This window comes from Fusarium odoratissimum, assembly GCF_000260195.1.
Source record: "Fusarium odoratissimum NRRL 54006 unplaced genomic scaffold supercont1.11, whole genome shotgun sequence".
Classification (NCBI taxonomy): domain Eukaryota; kingdom Fungi; phylum Ascomycota; class Sordariomycetes; order Hypocreales; family Nectriaceae; genus Fusarium; species Fusarium odoratissimum.
In genome coordinates this window covers 596,265-616,188 of record NW_022158697.1, presented here as the reverse complement: position 1 = coordinate 616,188, position 19,924 = coordinate 596,265, and the positions used below count along the sequence as shown (strand labels likewise).

Sequence of the window (19,924 nt, the reverse complement as noted above, 5' to 3'; positions counted from 1 at the left end):
GCACGCCGAGATTTTGGTAGAACAATGGAATTGTTCTTTTGGAGAAGTACACTTGATTGGCCATGAATTTGACTTCATTGCTTTAATTCTGTACAAGTCAATAACTGTCTTTCCGGGTATGATGAGTATGGTTTTATGTACATCCTGTAAATGGATGGTTCGAGAGCCACGGCTTTTCAGCATCATATGGTAGTCCTTGGACAGCATGGGAGACTGCTCCTCCTCACTGGCGAATTCATTGTTGAATGCGCTCTCTGGATCCGGTACGTATTCTCTAAGCATAGTAGCCACTCCTGTTATATTCAGCTTTATGTCTCCGGAAATAGTGCCCCTGAAGACTCTCGAATGCTTGTTAAACTTTGTCATATTTCAGCGAGAAGTATCAAGCCAACGCATTGACAATGACCGTGTGGCCGACTTGTAAAAGTCGGGATATGCGCGGATAGACAGATAAGGCCATCGACATACCAACCCATAGATATTCGCAATTGCTTGATAGCTTTAGCATCCAAGAGGACCTGAGACTTGAACTTCACAGCCAAAACTAAGTGTATAAAGAACCTACTATGCCCTCAATCTGGCTAAACATTGTATTCCTATGACATACGGTCGCCGTTTTGAAAATGTAAACAGCCTCTCGAGGACACGAGTATCTGGTGCTGTTATTTCTAATAGAGAATGAGCCACCAAATAAGTGCCTCTGTGTTTCTGAAGGCCGAGATAACCTCAAAGGCACAAACTATCCTTCAATACTGGTAGATGTATTCTACAATTGTATAGACTTCGCATTTGTTGTAAGTTTCCGCGACGTGGCTTGAGATGGGATGGTAGGCCACGCACATGCTTTCGCCGTGTTTTAGTAATTATTACACAGTCGGAGGAATACCTGACGTATTTCAGACTTACGCAACTCTTCTGGGGAGGGTTTCTATGACGTTTCTGTCTGGTCTATTGAAGTTGGACGTGGGAGAAAATCATTTAGAGATATCTGTCACCACCACTCATGCTCTCCATGCTTTAACGGTGGCCGATTTTGCCGTCTAACTTACCAATAAGTCCGAGCTAACCTTAGCGTATCAAGCACTCCGTCGTGGTGCATTAGAACTTGGGATAAGTCGCCGTTCGAGAACTGGATTCTAGCAAACTATCATAAACACTGATAGAGCCAATACTCAACTCGTAGGCTTTGGCTAAATCAATGCAATGCAACTCTTTTGACCCCGATTCAATAAGAACAGAATTCCCAAAAGATAGACAGACACTGATATCGTGGCATGTTGTATATCTTGTTGGACACAGATGATAGTGAGTGTTTGACACGTGGGCGTCATGCAACGTGGAAATGATCGTATCAGAACGAGTTCCAATCCACTGGGTCGGTCTAGGCTTGCTGCAGAACGCCACCGGGACATGAGCCGCCCTCTAATGACATGAAGTATCTGAGCCTCCTACACCTACCTGATGTTGGACATTGCAGGGGATGCAAAACACCGGAACCCCGCGCCGATGAGATACGGAATGTCTCTTGATAGTCGACGTTATCATACTTCAAAATCTCGCCGGGTCGAAGTGATGATAAGAAAGGATTGCCTTTTTATATCAAGAAAGTTGATAACACTTGCCTAAACACAGCCGAGTTATCACGTTTATCAGATGCTGAATCGAGCACGTTGAGTACCGTTATGGAATTGCCTCACGGCAATGGACGCCAACTGAACTAACTCTAACTAACTCTCGCCGTTTTCCCCGATTCACCCCTCGCGGTACCCTTCCTCATTCACGTCAAAAGTGGCTTATCGCCCAACTCGCTGATACCATGCCTAGCTCGGCTCAGCTTCTCCTCACCATCGGCAGATAACCACGATAAGATCAAGATACCGAGCAGCGATTTCATCATCGGAAGCACATCCGTAGCGCCACGGAGAGAGCTAAACTCAACTGTTATCACATGAAATCCGCTCTAACCAATGGTTCCCAACCTCACAACGAGTCTCGACTGATAGACGCTCGAAAGCTAGCTTGTTCTGGTCTAGTCGAAGCTGGGGTAGAATCCGGGGTAACTTTAAGCACTCAGTGGGTGTCGTAAATGCCTGATAGCGTTTTGATAGCCTGTTTTTCTTTCATCCTCCTCCCTTGATGCTTGATATAGAGATAGCCCTCGCGGATACTTTCCCGTAGAATCCAATCACGATACGATCGCCATGTTTGTCAATTTCCCCAGACTTTTCGCCCCCCTAGCTCTACTAGACAGCTCCATCACGTCTGAGGAAAACAGTATAAAGACCTATGATCGCCGTCGTGCAGAAAAGATGGATTCCAGCAAGCTCCCACTCCAGGGTCTTATCTCCATACAACAGCTTACCTAAACTGAACTCCTTTTGATATTATCCTTGATCATGCGTCGAGAAAGTATTCACGATGTCAACATTCCAGCTGGGATGACAGAAAAGTCCCGCGGTTCGATGACGAAAGACGATGGTCTTGACCTTGCAGCTTCACGAAGCATTGATGAAGTTCAAGCTATTGAAATGCAAGAGGGCAAACATGGACAATTCCATCGATCCTTCACACCACGACAAGTCCACGTAAGTCCTATAATCCAAAATCACTCACTCCACTAACATGAACATTTCAAGATTATTGCTCTAGGTTCCAATATCGGTTCGGGTGTCTTCATCGCTACCGGAAAAGCCCTCGCGACTGGCGGTCCAGGAAACATGGTGATTGCATATTTCATGGTGTGCACATGTGTCTGGGCTGTTCTACAATCGTTGTCAGAAATGACCATTGCGTTCCCTGTTTCAGGAAACTACATCGACTACGCTGATCGTTGGGTTGATCCCGCTCTGGCTTTTGGAGCAGGTTTCGCCGAGTGGCTTGGTTCGTATACCTGAACTTGATTTTGAGACACGTATTCTGACTGTTGATAGGTTGGACTGCTATTGTTTCTGCTGAGGCTGGTTTCTTCCATATCTTGGTAGGATATTGGTCTGGAGGCTCGTTTCCTTTGGCCGCATCACGTAGGTTTCACTTATCAGCCCCCTTGAATCTAACTAACGAGTCTTGTAGTCAGCATCTTCATGTTCGCCTGTCTCGTCATCTTTCTCCTCCCGAACACCGTATTCGCCTGGTTTGAATATGTAACATCTCTGATCAAGATTTTCCTCTTCTTGATTATCATCACTCTCTCCTTGGCTTTAGTCCTTGGAGCTGGTCCTAATGGTTATGTTCATCACGGAGAGACATGGACTGACCTACCAGCATTCCTGAACGGCTTCTCTGTAAGTCTTGAAGTACGCCCCTTTGACTTTACTCCTGCTAATAACTTTGCAGGGATTCGCCAACTGTGCACTCCTCGCTACCTGGGCTGTCGGCGATCAAGTCTTTATCGGTATCATGGGCGGTGAAGCCGAGAGCCCACGCTTCTCCCTCGCTCACGCCACCAAGCTCGTCCCCTTCCGAGTGAACTTCATCTACATGCTCAGCGTCGTCTTCATCACCCTTCTCGTTCCTTCCAACGACCCTCGTCTTCTCGGTGGAGGTGGTGTTGCTGCATCACCCTTTGTCATTGCTGTCACAGACTCTGGAATTCCCGGTATCTCTTCGCTCCTGAACGCTGGAATGATCTGTGGTGTCCTCGCCATCGCTGCCGAATCTGTTTACCTCTCGTCACGGGTACTGCGAACTATGGCCCATCAGGGTCTTATTTCTACACGTCTTGCACATGTCGATGATAAGGGACGTCCTAGACTTGCTTTGATCATCACCTCTGTTGTTGCTGTTGTTCTTGGATACATCCAACTTTCTTGTAAGTGAGCCCTCAGAATTTGAGAGCATCACGACTAATATCGTTGCAGCTGGTGGTCTTACTGTCCTGAACTGGTTGATTTCCATTACAAGCGCCTCATTTTTCACAAACTGGATCATCATCTCCTTCACCAACTACCGATTCCACTGTGCCCTGAAGGCCCAGAACGACAAACTCTTCTCAGAGACTTATGCTTGGAGATCGAGTGCCTGGCCCATTGCACCAGCATGGTTGATGCTCATCTCCCTCATGTTGCTGGTCTGCTGTATCTACTCCGGAATCAACCCTGTCGTAAGTTAACTATAAAAGGATACTCCTCATGACAGTCTGTACGAAAGATTATCTAACTTATATATCACAGGGTGGTGCTGGCTTTTCTGCCTCCAACTTCTTCCAATACATGATTGGTGTTCTTGTCATCTTTGGCTTCACTGCTGGATACAAGGTCATCTTCCGAACTCCCTGGAGAGATCCTGCCACCGCCGACTGTCTCACCGGTCGACGACACTTGAGCGTCGAGGAGATCAAGCATCTCGATGAGTACTATGCTAAGCCCAAGTGGAGGCGCTTCCTCACTTATGTCCAACTGTGGTAAACACCACGTCTTGAAAGTTGTATGATGTGTCGGGGTCTTGGGTACGGATGCATTCTGTAGGTTTCGGAAACTATTCACAGCATACTATTAAAGTTTCCTCGCATTGGCCTCACCTACATATAACCTCCATCTTCAGTGATGTGCTCGTGATTTATGTATGGAAGCAGGAAACCATTCCATTATCAAAGCTACTGTGGGTAGTTCGAAAGAGCTACAGCTATGTCACTGACTTAACTCACGGGTTTAGAAGTTTATCTCGTTCCAGTGAAGGAGGAAAGAACTGGTCAGAAAGAAAGATGGCGAAAGGACGATCTTTGACGTCGACTTTCCACTCCGGGGGATAGAAGAGAACTGAACATACTGCCCAGCGATACAAGAAGTCCAATGATGAATCTCAATTATACTGTTTGTATTAAAATTGTGCTTTTAGATACTCATGCCCCATCCACATCCTCAGCCATCGGATCCTCCGGCCACGGCCATGTCAAGCTATCAATATCCAGGGAATTAGCAATATTCAACAGCTGTTCCGCACTAAGCTCATAGTTCAGCCCCAATCCAAAGTCATCATCCGACTCGAGACTAAATGGCTCGGTATAATCAGTGACAGAGCCTGTGCTATTGTCTATGTCATTCATAAAACCCTGTCGAGGCGTGTTTGAACCCTGTGTCGCAACCACAGGTCTCGAGTCATTGCTGGTGAGGAAGCCTTTGAGTAAGTCTTCGAGTTGCTTCAGTTCAGCTGCCACCATGTTGGCTACGAGATTGCCTCTCGAGTTCATCTCGTCGAAGAGGCCGTAGGCGCGTTGCGTCCAGGGAGTGTGGTCTGGTAGTAGCGATGAGTCAATCGCAGCGGCCATGAGCAGTGCGATTGTAGCAGTAAAAGCGGCGTCCTGATCGAACCTCAGGAATGTTTCTATTCGAGAATAAGCAACACGCTCAAATAAACGCTGGGACCGGAGAACTGACCTAAAAGCCCTTGCTCAGAAAGACTGGAGAGGATCCTCAAAATCTGCTGAGCAGACTCGGTGCACATCTGGACTAGCCCTTTCACACTCTCTGATTGTAGCCAATGCATCAAAGCTACCTCTAAGTGACCAAGTCTGGAAAGCAGGAAGGTGTAAAGAAGTGGTCTCGTAGTGAGAATGATGCACTTGTTCTGTTAGAAGTTGGCAGTCAGAGGGAGACGGACGAGCTTACTTGGTGTTGCATTAAATGGAGATGTGCTGATATTCGTGATATGCCAGCCATCCCCTCGCTTGCCTGAATCTCAAAGGACTTGTTCAATCGTTCTGTCACGGTAGCAATGCTCTTGAGTACGGACTGGGTAGCACCGAGGTACCGACAGTCGAGCTTCCCCTCGAGTCCATAAACGGCTGCGATCGTTAGTGACGATCTCTCTGTGACACAAGAATACGCACTTTGGTTTATCTTTGCAAGAACCCTGCAGAAGTCAACATGTATCTTCAGAGCCTCTAGCTTTTGCGGCTGTCCTGGGAAGTCGGGAAAGCGTGCGCTTATCGTCTCGTCGGCTATACTCAGCGGAAGTCCCAGAAGCGAGATCAGCTGGCGTTCGAGAATGTAGAGTGTCCAGAACATGTGTCGGCTTCTCTGTACATAAGCTGCGTCAAGAGAATTGGATTGCATCTCGGTATGTATACCGTGTTCTAGGCCATGACGAAGTGCGGAGCAGACCTGATGCCGTTAGTTACTATACATATTTAAAGAGCCAATTGCTTACCAGACGATATGCCTGTTGTATGTGATCCACAGATTGCAGATATAGAGCAGCGCAGCAGAGAACCTGCATCTCTTCTATAATATCACAATCAAAGAAATTGAAGTCGGGCATGAGCTTCATGGCTTGTATGAAGAAGTCACCACCAGGAGGCCGTCTTGACTTGGTTGACTGGACCACAAAAGCCTTTCCAAATGCCAGGACAAGAAGGTAGTGAACGAACCACAAAGGTTCTGCACGCGCATATTCAGAAGGGTTCTCATGGAACAGACGGAAGCGTTCCATGAAGATGTCCTCATCGAATAGGCTGTACAGCCAACCACAGTGAAACTTGACCGAGTTGATGAGATATAGAGCAAAGTCTTTAGTTGGCAGGGCAGACATGTCGGGAATGTCCGGGGCTGTAAGCTTTCTAGTCCCATCCCACCTCAGATCGAAGACCTTTCCCTCAGTGCCAGCAAAGTGCAAATTGTGCATTGATAGTGGACGGCCCTTGACGCGTTCGTGTGTCATGGTCAAGACTCTCTTGTTGAAGGACCAATTGGATGATGTTCCCATGAAAACTGACGATAAGTTAATCCTCAATTTGAGAGGCTGATTGTTTGGACGAGTGTTTATGAACTTACGGATGTGGCCTGTGACGCTTGGAACAAAGTCATACGTGTGGAAGGCTAAAGGGTTTGTGAGAGGAGCTTTGCCTTCGCCATTAGGCTGTTGATTTTGTGCTTCGGTTATTCCATAAGGAGAAATTGAAGTTGAAGTCTTTATCACTTGTTCTGAGATCTCGTTGCTCTTAGTAGATAGTGGTATACGATCACCTGGTACTCTCAGTAGAAGGCCGATGGGAGACCAACAAAGACTTACTCAAATCGGGACTCCTTGACCGGCCAGCTGTAGCTTCAAGGAGAGAGTGTTGCTCTGAATTGTTCTCTAAGGCCGCCAACCTCTCTTGGAGGCGGTTGATATACCTGGAAGAGATGTGTAAGTATGACTCCGTCAACAGTTCTTGGCATCGACTTACCCTCTCGAAACTACAACTTTGCGAGATTCATCATCGAATTGACACACTGACCCCCTCTTATCGCATTGCTGACATGGCTGCGATCCAGAACATCTGATCTTTTGATCTCGACATCTTACACAACTGATAATCTCATAAGTCAGTTGTTAAACCTGTATCGTCGAGATAAGAACATACGCTTTGGGAACACGCTTCCTTGCATTATTTGGTCTTGTAGGATTAGCTCTTGTAGACGATGACATCACTTTTGAAACAAAAACACACAAGAGGAACAGAAATGGTTAACGGTAATAATATTGATGTATGAGCAAAACAATGGCATCCTTGTGACTCCTCATACTTGACGGGTAGGTTTCCGCAGAGAGAGCGGGGTAGGGATTGATAGGAACTCAGAGCCGAAAGGGGAGAATGCAAGTATTCTAGAACGTGTGGGTATTGCAAGACGATTGGCCTTGCGGAGTTGATCGTCTACTGTTCCTGATTGCGTTAGGAAGATCGTTGATGTTGATTCAAGGTCCGCTTATTGCCTGTAATACGAAAATGGTTACAAAACAGATCTTATTGACAAGGTGACCTATGATTCGAGGCATTGACTGAAGCTGGTCCTTAGTCCTATGGAAGCCGCATGATACAACGTTGCAAACGACGTATGGTAGTTATGCGAATTGATATTTAAAAATAGCCTATCATGACCTTGTAATGGTAGAAGCACATTGACTCATACTATCTTCAACCAAAACGATATCCGTGATGTCAGGCTTTTTACTCCCTTTGGCCTCACCGAAGAAGGCACTCAGCAAAAAAAAAAAAAAAAAAAAAAAATCCGTAGACCACAAGACACGAAATTACCACGTACTCTCATTCCTGATTCTCCCGACTAGATGCTTTGTGGATGGACCAAGCTAACGAGCGGCTGAAGGCTGAAGCTTATGGGCTAAGTTGGTGGCTTGCAGGCTGAGCTTTTGCATGTGCGACAAACAAGATCTTTACGGAAAAAAGAGACCTTGCTATTTGTGCTTATTTTAAGCTTGATTGAAGTCTTTAGTGGTAGGTTGGATTTGTATAAGAGGGGAGCGATACCCATGCATCGAACCGTCATACTCACCATCATTAACACCTACACCAGTAAGCCTGACCTACACAGTCTCATAGCCTTACCAAAAGACAACCACCAATGATCGGCTTCCATCTTAGCTACCAGTGGCTTCACTACACTCGACCTTCAGGACCTCCATCTCCAGTCCCCGAAGGTCTGGAGCGTCATTGGGTAAACACACCCCAAGGCCGAATCGAAGTCCTCTCCAGCACCTCATCCATCACCAACAAATTTAATGGCCCTCCTATAGTCTTTTGCCACGGCGGCATGGGCTGTGCATGGGTATGGACAGAATATATGAAATATCTAGCAGCACGCGGTGTTCAATGCTATGCCGTTTCACTGCGCGGCCATGGTGAATCGTGGCATCCATCCTATTTCCGCATGGTCTTTGCAACGCCTCGAAGTGCTTTGGCTTCTGACCTCGTTGCGGCTATAGAGTGGGCGCAGATTAGGGAAAAGAGCGAGGTTATGCTTGTCGGACATTCCAGTGGTGGTGGTTTGAGCCAGGCTGTTCTCAGCGATGGATTAGCGAGTGTGAAAGCACTTGCTTTGCTGGGTGCAGTTCCAGGATTTGGATCGTGAGTCAAGATAAACACGTATCTCGAAGCTCTTGCCAGGATACTAATGCAGTCACAGAGTGGGCGTGTATATGAACTGGTGGAAGATGGATCCATGGTTCACAATACGACTGATCTTCCATCTCTGGCACTCCAACTCACCTCTGTCCCACCCCAAGCTCACCCAAAGAGCTTTCTTTGGAGACAGGTTCCCTCTCTCAGCCGTCGTCCCGTTCCAACGCCATATGAACCGCTATGAGAGTTACTTGTGGCCTTTCGGCATGATGTACAGCTTCACGTCGCCGTCAAACATCTTGAGTCATATTCGCAATGACGGTGCGAGCGGTGAAAAGGTGCTCGTCATGGCAGGTACTCAAGATAAGCTCATGACAGTTCCTGTGACGGAGAAGACGGCGACGTTTTACCGTGAGGCTGGAAACGACAAGCGAGATGGTGTAAGACTACGATTCGTTGAGGGAGCAGGGCATCATTTGCAGAATGATGTTCAATGGGAAGATGGCGCAGAGAAGTTGTTTGAGTTCTATAAAGGCATCGCTTAGAGGGGTATCTCGGGACTGGCGGTGGGTGTTGACCATATTCGGTCGGTCAACTGTTTGTTATTCTGCTACTTCAGATCGGGACCCTTCCCGTAGAGCGCTCGCAACTCCATCATGATAATTCACACCATTCGATATTCTATTTCCCCGAAGCAGCGGAAACGCTTACCATATAAAAATAGCCGTTCGATATAATCGGTTCAAGATCCCGAGAGATGACCGAATCATCGTCCACTCAATTCAAACCTCTGGCTCCGGTAGCGGCCTCACATAACCCGAGCTAACCTGGACACGACACTGAGAAAGCTCCGTTCGCTGTGCTGAAAGAAGCAAAAAACGGGGACGGAAGACAGGGGATTCCGGGGCTAGAGTCAGTACACTCAGCGCATTTCCCTAGGCGAAGTTCCCTCTTCCTCTTCCCCTGAGGCAATTCATATAACTCTGAATCAACAACCTCAAAATCGTCTTTTTACTGCTTAAAAAACTCTTGGTTGCGTGAAGTTTATATCTCGGTGCTTCATAGACCCGAAAACCCCGGCTTCTGTACCCCGAATCGGAAGCCTACCGACGTTCTCTATCCTCTCGGCCTTCTTCCGTTGCAGCAGGCAGGCACATTTGCTTGCGGCACCGCAAAAAGAACACACCTTTCAGAAGGCCTCAGGCAGTCAACCTGGCGCCCCTTCAGCGGTTGTCGTCAGTGGTAGTGGGGGTAGGCGCAGCAGCCAGTCGTAGCCTGTTAAGATCGGCACTTGCAATGGAGGGGAGAAAGGTGCCCCGCGCTCCGGAGCTGTCCGCCGAGAGCCCCTCTTCTTCTTCGGCGGGCTTCAAGACGTATTCGGCCGCTGGAACTGGATCTGCGTCGGCCGATAGGATCTCCCTCGTCTCAGGTCATTTGTCGTCTTCTTCTTATACCGCGGCTTCTCCTGCTCAAGCTTCAGTTTCTTCTCAAGCTCGTCGCCTTTCAACATCCACAGCCACCATGTCTTCTCAACCTGAACACGCTACTCTCCTCATCCCCGGACCCATTGAGTTCGATGATGAGGTCCTCAAGTCCATGGGCCACTACAGGTACGATACAATGCGACTTGGATCACGTCCGCGTGATGTGGTTGATAATATCTTGCTTGCTAATACTTGCCACACAGTGAGAGCCACGTCGGCCCCGGCTTCGTCAACACCTTCGGCGAGACCCTCACCCTGACCCGCAAGTTGTTCCAATCGACCGACCCCTCCGCCCAGCCCTACGTTATCTCCGGTTCCGGTACCTTGGGATGGGATATTGTTGCTGCCAACCTTGTCGAGGCTGGTGAGAACGCCCTCGTTCTCAGCACTGGATACTTCGGTGATGGCTTCGCCGACTGCCTGCGCGCCTACGGTGCCAACGTTACCAAGCTCGACGGTGAAGTTGGCGGCCGACCTCAGCTCCCCGAGATCGAGAAGGCCCTTTCCGAGAAGAAGTACAAGATCCTCACAGTCACACATGTCGACACATCGACTGGTGTCCTGAGTGAGCTTAAGAACTTGGCCGCTACTGTCCGCCGTGTCTCCCCCGAGACTCTTGTTATCGTCGATGGCGTCTGCAGTGTGGCCTGTGAGGAGATCGCTTTCGATGAGTGGGGTCTGGATGGTGTTGTTACTGCCAGTCAGAAGGCCATTGGTGTTCCCGCTGGTCTCTCCATCTCATTCTTCAGCGGCCGAGCTGTCGCCGCTGCTCTTGAGAACCGCAAGACTCCTATTCCCGCTTACTTCGCCTCTCTGAAGAACTGGACACCCATCATGAAGAACTACGAGGCCAAGAAGCCCTCTTACTTCGCTACTCCTTCTCCTCAGCTCATCCACGCCCTCCACACTGGCCTTACTCAGATCTTCACTAAGCCCCTATCCGAGCGATTCCAGGGCCACATCGAGGTTTCCAACAAGGTCAAGAAGGCTGTTACCGATCTTGGCCTGAAGGTCGTTGCTACTAAGCCCGAGGACCAGGCTCACGCCATGACTGCTATTTACCTTCCCGATGGCATTGGCGCTGCTGATGTTCTGCCCAAGCTGGCTGCTAAGGGTGTTGTCTTTGCTGGTGGTATTCACAAGGCCATTGCCCCCAAGTATATTCGATTCGGCCACATGGGAGTCAGCGCTGTAAGGGTACCCGATCCTGTTCACTCGAGATGATCCGCTAACGTAGTTTCAATAGCTTGACCCCAGCCGAAACCACATCGAGAAGGCTCTTAGTGCTCTTAAGGATAGCTTGGTCGAGGCTGGTTACAAGGCTTAAAAAGATAATGAACGAATATCAACATCGCTTGAGTACGGTCAAAAGACGGCACACTGCCAGTTCTTCGCCGTTCATGCAAAAAAAGTTAAATAATGAAACTATGGCTGGCCATGTATGGATATTTGGATACAGACGGAGCCAACTATAGAGGGTTGGCCAGTATTGTCTTTTGTCGATAGAGCGAGCCTTGAAAAAATATGATACTTTGATGACCGACGTGTTTAGCCATGGTTCGTTGAGTTTTGTGAGCTATCAGTTTACGCCTCGTGATGTTGTCTGCTGTCATGAAGGGTGCGATATCTCTCTCATGTTTATGCAGAACACCAAGCATGTTCATATTTGAGCTGTCCTGAACTATATCTAAACGTTGAAGAGGCAATCCTGAATATGTTTGGCTAATGATTTTTATCCTTGAGCCATCTCAGATTACGATCGTGATCCGGGTAGCCGCATGCGGTAATTTCAGCTCACAGCTTTGTACGGGATTGACAAACACGCGCCGTTGTGAACCCAGAGCGAATCATGAGATCGATCGATTAATTATGCGCCCGGGAGGCTGGGGAGATTCGGTAAGTTCAAGTACCGCTACAAAGATCCCAGCGTCATGGGTCCGACAATCCGTAGCTGAGTTCCCTTTTGGTATGAGAAATCCGCAGTGACAGCATCAACCGCTGCCACGGATCAAAGTAGAGATACATTGATGTGATAGTGACATGACATGACAGGTAACCCTCAGACTTGCATTTTCAAGCCCCACTGCTGACAAAACCGCCCTCAGTGTGAGACAGACGGGTATAGGGATCCAATCCGTTAAGATCGAGAAAGCTCAGAGCTCGCCCTGGTTGCTGGTGGTTACTGGAACTTACCTTACCTTATAGCGTACCTAGTGACGCAGGCTGCGCTGCGGGGCATTTCTGTGCTCGGTACTCCACTAAAGGTACTGTATTCACAGTGCTTTTGCTCCCCTTCAACTCCACTCTCGTCCACTTCAAGCCGTCCAGACCATCTCTTCACACCTCACCTCACCTCACCGACGTCGTCCACTTTGCCTTGCCTTAGTTTGCTTTTACCAAAGCCGAACTTTGCATTTCTCCTCTTTTTCGTTTTTCCTACGCGAACCCCGACAATATTCACATCGCCATATCCCCCCCTCTCTCTATCTCTCTCTCTTCTCTTATTATAGAGAGCTGCGCCACTGCTTCTCTGATCTATATCTGCCTGGGGCTGGTATTTGCTTGGATCTTCTCTCTCCCCCCGCCTCGCCTCGTCTCGTTCGCCCACCACAACCACCACCTCCAACCGCCAACCTCTTCTTCCACTTCGTAACGATCCTCTCGTGAACCCGAAATAACCACACGAAATGGCCGCCTCCATTGAAGAGCTGGACGTCCTCGTCCGCTCCTTCTACGAGGGGCGCGGTGAGCAGGTAGGTAGTCTTCTGGGCGTCGGTTTTTACAAACCGTGGACCCCGCGCGTCGGCATGAGTGAGGAACGATAGCTAACTCCGCCTCGTTAACCGTGTAGCAAAAAGCCGCCCAAGCTGCTCTCAACCAGGTTCGTACAGATCTAGCTCTCGGCTCGTGCAGAGCTTTTTACTGACTTGAGCTGCAGTTCAAAGAAGACCCCGATGCGTGGCTCATGGTCGACAAGATCCTCTCGGATGCGCAGTACCCTCAAACCAAATGTGTGTAGCCTCGGCTTTGCGCCACTTCCTATCCTGTGCTGCATTCAAGCCAGCTCTCCTCCCTTCGATCTATGCGAATACTGCACTTGTGAATCCACTCGACTAACAAATTTTGACAGACTTGGGTCTGCAGGTTCTGGACAATGTGATCTTGACAAGATGGAAGGTCCTCCCTCGGGAGCAGTGCCAAGGTCCGTCTTCACCGCGATAACAGCTTAGCAACCAACTCTGACAACCTGTAACTTGTAGGAATCCGAAACTTCATCGTCCAGTTCATTATCCAGTGCTCGAGCACCGAAGAGTCGCTGCGCCAGCAAAAGACCTTGCTCAACAAGCTTAACCTCGTCCTCGTTTCCGTACTCAAGCAGGAGTGGCCTCACAACTGGCCTACCTTTATCAACGAAATCATCTCGTCCTGCCACTCCAACCTATCCATCTGCGAGAACAACATGATCATTCTTCGCTTGCTCTCGGAGGAAGTTTTCGACTATTCAGCCGAGCAGATGACATCAACCAAGACACGCAACCTCAAGCAGACCATGTGCGCCGAGTTCTCGCAAATCTTCAACCTCTGCCAGGAGGTTCTCAACACGGCCACACAGCCTAGTCTGATCAAGGCGACCCTCGAGACCCTTCTGCGATTCTGCAATTGGATCCCCCTGGGATACATCTTCGAGACACCGCTTATCGAGACACTGCGAACCCGTTTTCTCTCGACCCCCGAGTTCCGTAACGTCACCATGCAGTGCCTTACTGAGATTGGTGGTCTTCAGACTGGAGGCCCCGGCCAGCCCAACTCTTACGACGAGCAGCTTGTTAAGATGTTCACCGAGACCTTGACTACCATTGCTAACATTATTCCCGTTTCTCTTGATCTCAAGAGCACATATCCGAGCAGCAACTCGAGGGATCAGGAGTTTATACAAAACCTGGCTCTCTTCCTCTGCAATTTCTTTGGAATGCACTTGAACGTAGGTTTTACGCTGTGTTTGACATCCGGACGAATCTAACATAATCGTGATAGCTTATCGAGAAACTCCCCAACCGCGATTTCCTCATTCATGGTCACTACTATCTTATTAGAATATCGCAGATCGATGATCGAGAGATTTTCAAGATTTGTCTCGACTATTGGCTCAAGCTTGTCCAGGAGCTTTACGAGGAGATGCAGCAGCTCCCCATGACCGACCTGAACCCTCTCATGGCAGTTGGCGCAGGAATGTCTGGAAGCGGCGCCCCGAACCCTACGATGCTCAACAACTACCCTCTCCGAAAGCACAAATACAACGAGGTCCTCTCGAACCTTCGAGTCGTTATGATCGAGAAGATGGTCCGTCCTGAGGAAGTCTTGATTGTTGAGAACGACGAGGGTGAAATTGTCCGAGAATTTGTCAAGGAGAGTGACACAGTACAACTTTACAAGACGATTCGAGAGTGCCTGGTCTACCTGACACATTTGGACGTGGTCGACACAGAAAACATCATGACCGAGAAGCTCGCTCGACAAGTCGACGGAAGCGAGTGGTCCTGGCACAACTGCAACGTTCTTTGCTGGGCTATCGGCTCGATCTCTTTGGCGATGAACGAGGAGACAGAGAAGAGGTTCCTTGTTACTGTCATTAAGGATCTCCTCGGTCTTACTGAGATGAAGCGAGGCAAGGACAACAAGGCCGTTGTCGCCAGTAACATTATGTACATCGTCGGACAGTACCCCCGCTTCCTCAAGGCTCATTGGAAGTTCCTCAAGACAGTTGTCAATAAGCTGTTCGAGTTTATGCACGAGTCACACGAGGGTATGTGAAAACAGCTTGAACTGAAGATTAAAATGCTAATCAACATTGGTTTAGGTGTCCAGGACATGGCTTGCGATACGTTCATTAAGATCGCCCGCCAGTGCCGACGTCACTTTGTAGCCCTGCAACCCAGCGAGCAGGAGCCTTTCATTGAGGAGATCGTTCGAAACATGGGCAAAATCACATGCGACTTGACACCTCAACAAGTGCACACCTTCTACGAGGCCTGCGGTTACATGGTTGCCGCTCAGGGCAACAAGCACCAGCAGGAGAGACTCCTTGCCGACCTGATGGCTATCCCCAACGCAGCCTGGGACGAGATCATCAAGCAGGCAACAGTGAACCCAACTATCCTTCAGGATGCCGAGACTATCAAGGTTATTGGAAACATCATGAAGACGAATGTGTCTGCTTGCTCATCTGTGGGGTCCTATTTCTATCCCCAGATCGGCCGCATCTACCATGACATGCTCCAGATGTACAACGCCACAAGTACACTGATCTCCGAGGCTGTGGCTCGCGATGGTGAACTCGCCACCAAGATGCCCAAGGTCCGAGGTCTCCGAACCATCAAGAAGGAGATCCTCAAGCTCATTGAGGTGTACGTCGATAAGGCAGAGGATCTTCAGGCCGTCCGTGCCCAGATGGTTCCTCCTCTGCTGGAATCTGTTCTTGTTGACTACAACCGCAACGTCCCTGGCGCCCGCGATGCCGAGGTGCTCAAGGCTTGCTCTACTATTATCACCAAGCTTTCTGTCAGTATTCCCTTAATCATATTTGCAGGATTTTATACTAACGAGTAACAGGCTTTAATGGAGGACCAGGTTCCTACTATCATGCAGAACGTTTTCGAGTGCACTCTGGAGATGATCAACAAGGACTTCTCTGAGTTCCCCGAGCACCGAGTCGAGTTCTTCAACCTCCTCCGAGCCATCAACTTGCACTGCTTCCCTGCCCTGCTCAAGCTCGACAACAACCAATTCAAGTTTGTCATCGACTCATGCTCATGGGCTTTCAAGCACGACAACCGAGATGTCGAGGCGGCTGGTCTTAACATGGCTCTGGAGCTGATCAACAACATAGCTGAGAAGACAGATGTGCAAACCGCCAACGCTTTCTTCCAGCGATTCTTCATCACTATCCTCCAGGATGTGTTCTTCGTTGTGACCGACAACGACCACAAGGCCGGCTTCAAGACACAATCCATGTTGCTGATGAAGCTCTTTTACTATATCAACCCTGCCGATGGGTCTCAGCCTAAGATCCAGGGACCTATCTACAGCCCCGATCAAGCGCAAGCTGGAACCGACAACCGAGAGTTTGTTGCCAACTTTGTAGCTAACCTCCTACAAAACGCCTTCCGCAACCTGCAAGCGTACGTATCCCCTCTGCCTTTCATGTCACTAAGCTAATCTTTATATAGGAACCAAATCACAAGCTTCGTCGAAGGCCTGTTCACGCTTAACACGCAGTACGACAAGTTCCGACTTAACCTCCGTGATTTCCTCGTCTCCCTCAAAGAGTTTGCTGGCGACAACGCTGAGCTCTTCATTGTCGAAAAGGAACAACAGGAGCAGGACGCCAAGGCCGCTGATATGGAACGACGACAGAAGGTTGGCGGTCTTCTCAAGCCCTCTGAGCTGGACGATGAGGAGCTATGACTCAACGAAGAACTTCGGACAGAATTTGCGCCCAATGCCGCCGATGAAGCGGGACCGACGGATGCAGCTGGTGATGGTTGGGACTTCTACGGTCTCTGAGAGTTTGCACTCAAGCTGCAACCCAGCGGCCTATCTCTCCATCTCATGCACGTCTTGACATCTCGTCCACGCCCATTTTCCTTCCTGTTATGATACCATATTCCTTCCATAGAAGAGTGGCCATCCGCCTTGCCCGGCGGCGCAAAAGAAAAAAGCCCTTGTCTGGATCCGTCCTGCCCCTGGAAGTCTCAAGAGGGGAACTTCGAAAAACAAAAAGAGAGAGAGAAAGATCAAGGAGCCCTGGTTGAAGTTTTCGCTACTGTCGGTTGTTTGACTTTTGATTTAACGACGTTAACGCTCGAGCTATTACCATTCCGCCTTTTTATGAATAAAAATAAAGAGAATTGACATGCAGAGTATTGTATTGTGTTCGCAGGAAGAGAAACAGGCCGGGCTCATGTAGATATCGTTATAGCTTACACTATGGATAATCGTACAGAGAAGATGAGATGGCATTCATCAGTTGAGTGTGTGCTCTTGTCCGTGAAATGAATTGAGACATTCACTGGTGTTGATAAAACTGTCACAGATGGAAGTGTTTGAAGTATTTAACTTGTTTATTGATAGACTTTAAAACATCGTCCCTCTAAATGGTATATTTTCTTGCCGCCAAAGCCACTCTATCCTTTTCATGACAGGTGCAAACATAAATGATAGCCTGATAACAGATAACCACAGCCTGAAGCCTTCACTTTCTCCTCTAAGTTTGTGATAATTTAGGCCAAGCTTGAATTAGGCTAGCTTAACCTTCGTCGGTATTTGACAGCACCTCCGAAGGATTTCTGAAGGATCATGTCCTTGAATGTTCATATCTTGACGCTTGACTGATCGGACTCTTTGGGTGGTGGTGCGACCTCTGCGTGTTTTGCAGTTCTGAGGCCTGGATCATAAAAAAGGTGATATTTCCGAGCATCGAGGTCTGTGACCTAAGATCGGCGACAGCTTTGTTGCCTTTAATGTGTTCGAATGCTGTGCTTCAACGAGCTTGCATATAGCATCGCTTATGTGAAAGCACGTCGATGTCTTCGCTCTGGATGTCATCGGTACAGGACTAAAGTCTTGTCCTCTGCCAACCTTCTTATCCTTGATCTCTTTCTAACTCTTCGAGTGGCCATCGTAGGGCATCTTTCCAATAGCTTCCAAGATGATCCGCAATCAAATGTATCAGAAACGCGCCTGAATCGCCAAACAACCAGACATGTCGACATCGGTGGAGGAGAACACCATAATAAGCCAATACGAGCAATGCTTCAGGGCGGTGCTTTCGAACAGGCTCTATGTAGTTATCGCTCAACACAACCGGAAATGCCGAGGCAGCTTGTACGTTTACACTCTTGGGCAGATTCCTGTGAACATTGAAAGCCCATTGCAGTGTATGAGCGGCTGTGCTACAGGCTTCCACAGCTGATGGACTCAAATCAGAGTTTTCGATGAGAGTTATGAGAGGGGCACACTCATCGCCCTTGTCACCGAGCTCTGCTGCGTCTCTGACACCGAGAAAGAATGGCGCTAGAGGGGACCTGATAAGAGTTTGGTAGCCTGGCGAGGAAGTTGACTTCACGCCACGATGAAGGCAGACAGAGTTACAGAATCTCTCTATAAAGACGTGAAATGTGGCTCGATACTGTGTGAGTGTGTCGTAAAGCATATGTAAGCTTAACAAGGAGGAGAAGAGGAAACGAGGGACGAAGCGAGACTCGTGATTGGCAGTGTCTTGACCGTCCCTGTTAAAGTGTGTAAGGGCGCGAGTCTGCAACTCGGTAGCGATGCGTCTCCAAGAAGCTGCGCTTTCAGCTGAACTTTCTACTTGAGTCATGGCAAGGTGATCTGCTGATATAGCAAGAAGCTGATCCAGAGCGTACGGAGCTTCTGATGACCAGTCGAGAGCGAGGTCTATGATGATGTCGACGTTGTCGACATCGAATAGTAGAGATTTGCGGAAGTGATGCAACAATATGAGGTGCTTATTGGTAAAGTATGGCGTAGGAAGAGCGTCTGGCAGTGGAGTTGATAGAGGCGACTCAGACAAGTCTGCAGCAGCGAACGATTCTGTGAAAGATGGCAGAGAAGTCGAGTGCGCGCCGTCATCGATATTCGATGTGAAGCCAGAGTTTGGTGCAAGATATGACGGAGGCGGTATTGAAGAAGGCCGGTGAGAGGCTGCAGTACTCGAGATGCTATCAGCAGGACTCTCAACCTGACTAGCACTCAGAGGTTCATTGAAAGAAGACACAGGCTGCTCTGGCGGAGTTGGCGCAGCGGCTGGAGTCGGTTGAGCAGGAAACGAACACGTCCTCTCACTGATGACGCAGTTACTACACGCAGGACGATTCTCATCGCACTTGATATGTCGTCTCTTACACTCCCAGCAGCCATTCCGGGACTTGCGATGTGCCCGGCGGAGCTTGGCAGTAGCGGCGCCGGAGCCGGAGCCGGAACCGGAGCCGGAGGTCCTCGGAGGCATCGGAAGAAGTGAGGGAAGTATAGATGAGGTAGGGGGAGTGAGAGTGATCAGGGGGCGAAAAGAATTGTTCTCGATCAGCAGGCACAAGTCATGGTAGGTTGTCTGTCCTGGCTAGTCCTGATGTGTTTTTGCTTTAATTGAAGCGTCTTGATTGGTTGGCAGCTTAGCTTGGAGACCTTAATCGTATCCCCCGTCGTATTGCCCCAGTGGAGGGTTTATTTTTTTCTTGTGGCTTCAGTGATGATCATCAATGGACGTGTTGTTGACAAAGCGGAGTGTTGACGTTGGAATAATTCCGAAACCGTCAATAACTTTAGTCATGCAAGTGGACAGCCGAAGTAGCAGGCAAGTAAGGTCTAGCTCAGCATGGCCCATCTTGTGAATAGGAATGCATCAAGACATAACCAATTTATCAAGAGCAATGAACGACATCTTTAGTGGCTTGAACTCCAAAACTGGTGATATAATTAACGGGCAGTCGGTTTCGGTACCAAGCGCTCTGTCGATCTCAAAAATAGAAGCTCGTTCCCTCTATCAGCCTTACAGTAATAAACTAGAAGGGTTACAAGGGGGCCACGT

General features: G+C 48.8%; 6 protein-coding genes across 8 annotated transcripts; 4 read left to right on the top strand and 2 right to left on the bottom strand.

The window, feature by feature from the left end:
• The first annotated feature begins 2,344 nt into the window (after positions 1-2,344).
• On the top strand, positions 2,345-4,437 carry FOIG_07667 (uncharacterized protein). The gene is made up of 7 exons (XM_031207274.1): positions 2,345-2,585; positions 2,637-2,880; positions 2,931-3,020; positions 3,070-3,281; positions 3,334-3,808; positions 3,858-4,099; positions 4,170-4,437. Exons 1-7 carry the CDS (start codon positions 2,397-2,399, stop codon positions 4,401-4,403), a joined length of 1,686 nt encoding a protein of 561 aa, XP_031062807.1. The 5' UTR covers positions 2,345-2,396; the 3' UTR covers positions 4,404-4,437.
• Positions 4,438-4,784: 347 nt separating this feature from the next.
• Positions 4,785-7,464, bottom strand: FOIG_07666 (uncharacterized protein). Of its 2 annotated transcripts, XM_031207272.1 has the most exons (9): positions 7,340-7,464; positions 7,163-7,285; positions 7,006-7,109; positions 6,768-6,959; positions 6,145-6,704; positions 5,825-6,098; positions 5,604-5,779; positions 5,373-5,556; positions 4,785-5,319 (listed from the first exon to the last, which is right to left on the bottom strand). In XM_031207272.1, the coding sequence occupies exons 1-9, from the start codon at positions 7,402-7,404 to the stop codon at positions 4,838-4,840; spliced, it is 2,160 nt and encodes a 719-aa protein (XP_031062805.1). In that variant the 5' UTR covers positions 7,405-7,464; the 3' UTR covers positions 4,785-4,837. The 2 variants fall into 2 exon arrangements, with proteins under 2 accessions (XP_031062805.1, XP_031062806.1); XM_031207273.1 differs by having other exon boundaries at positions 5,373-5,779.
• A 689-nt stretch (positions 7,465-8,153) lies between these two features.
• On the top strand, positions 8,154-9,605 carry FOIG_07665 (uncharacterized protein). The gene is made up of 2 exons (XM_031207271.1): positions 8,154-8,839; positions 8,898-9,605. Exons 1-2 carry the CDS (start codon positions 8,337-8,339, stop codon positions 9,376-9,378), a joined length of 984 nt encoding a protein of 327 aa, XP_031062804.1. The 5' UTR covers positions 8,154-8,336; the 3' UTR covers positions 9,379-9,605.
• Positions 9,606-9,732: 127 nt separating this feature from the next.
• Positions 9,733-11,879, top strand: FOIG_07664 (alanine-glyoxylate transaminase/(R)-3-amino-2-methylpropionate-pyruvate transaminase). 2 transcript variants are annotated; one of them, XM_031207269.1, is made up of 3 exons: positions 9,733-10,443; positions 10,521-11,508; positions 11,564-11,879. In XM_031207269.1, exons 1-3 carry the CDS (start codon positions 10,130-10,132, stop codon positions 11,642-11,644), a joined length of 1,383 nt encoding a protein of 460 aa, XP_031062802.1. In that variant the 5' UTR covers positions 9,733-10,129; the 3' UTR covers positions 11,645-11,879. The 2 variants fall into 2 exon arrangements, with proteins under 2 accessions (XP_031062802.1, XP_031062803.1); XM_031207270.1 differs by having other exon boundaries at positions 10,521-11,874.
• A 528-nt stretch (positions 11,880-12,407) lies between these two features.
• FOIG_07663 (uncharacterized protein) lies at positions 12,408-17,491 on the top strand. Its single transcript, XM_031207268.1, has 9 exons — positions 12,408-13,070; positions 13,169-13,198; positions 13,256-13,328; positions 13,448-13,519; positions 13,578-14,299; positions 14,353-15,121; positions 15,176-15,876; positions 15,928-16,496; positions 16,545-17,491. The coding sequence occupies exons 1-9, from the start codon at positions 13,005-13,007 to the stop codon at positions 16,780-16,782; spliced, it is 3,240 nt and encodes a 1,079-aa protein (XP_031062801.1). The 5' UTR covers positions 12,408-13,004; the 3' UTR covers positions 16,783-17,491.
• FOIG_07662 (uncharacterized protein) lies at positions 17,418-19,638 on the bottom strand. Its single transcript, XM_031207267.1, has one exon. It carries the CDS (start codon positions 19,343-19,345, stop codon positions 17,960-17,962), a length of 1,386 nt encoding a protein of 461 aa, XP_031062800.1. The 5' UTR covers positions 19,346-19,638; the 3' UTR covers positions 17,418-17,959.
• Between the last annotated feature and the right edge of the window lie 286 nt (positions 19,639-19,924).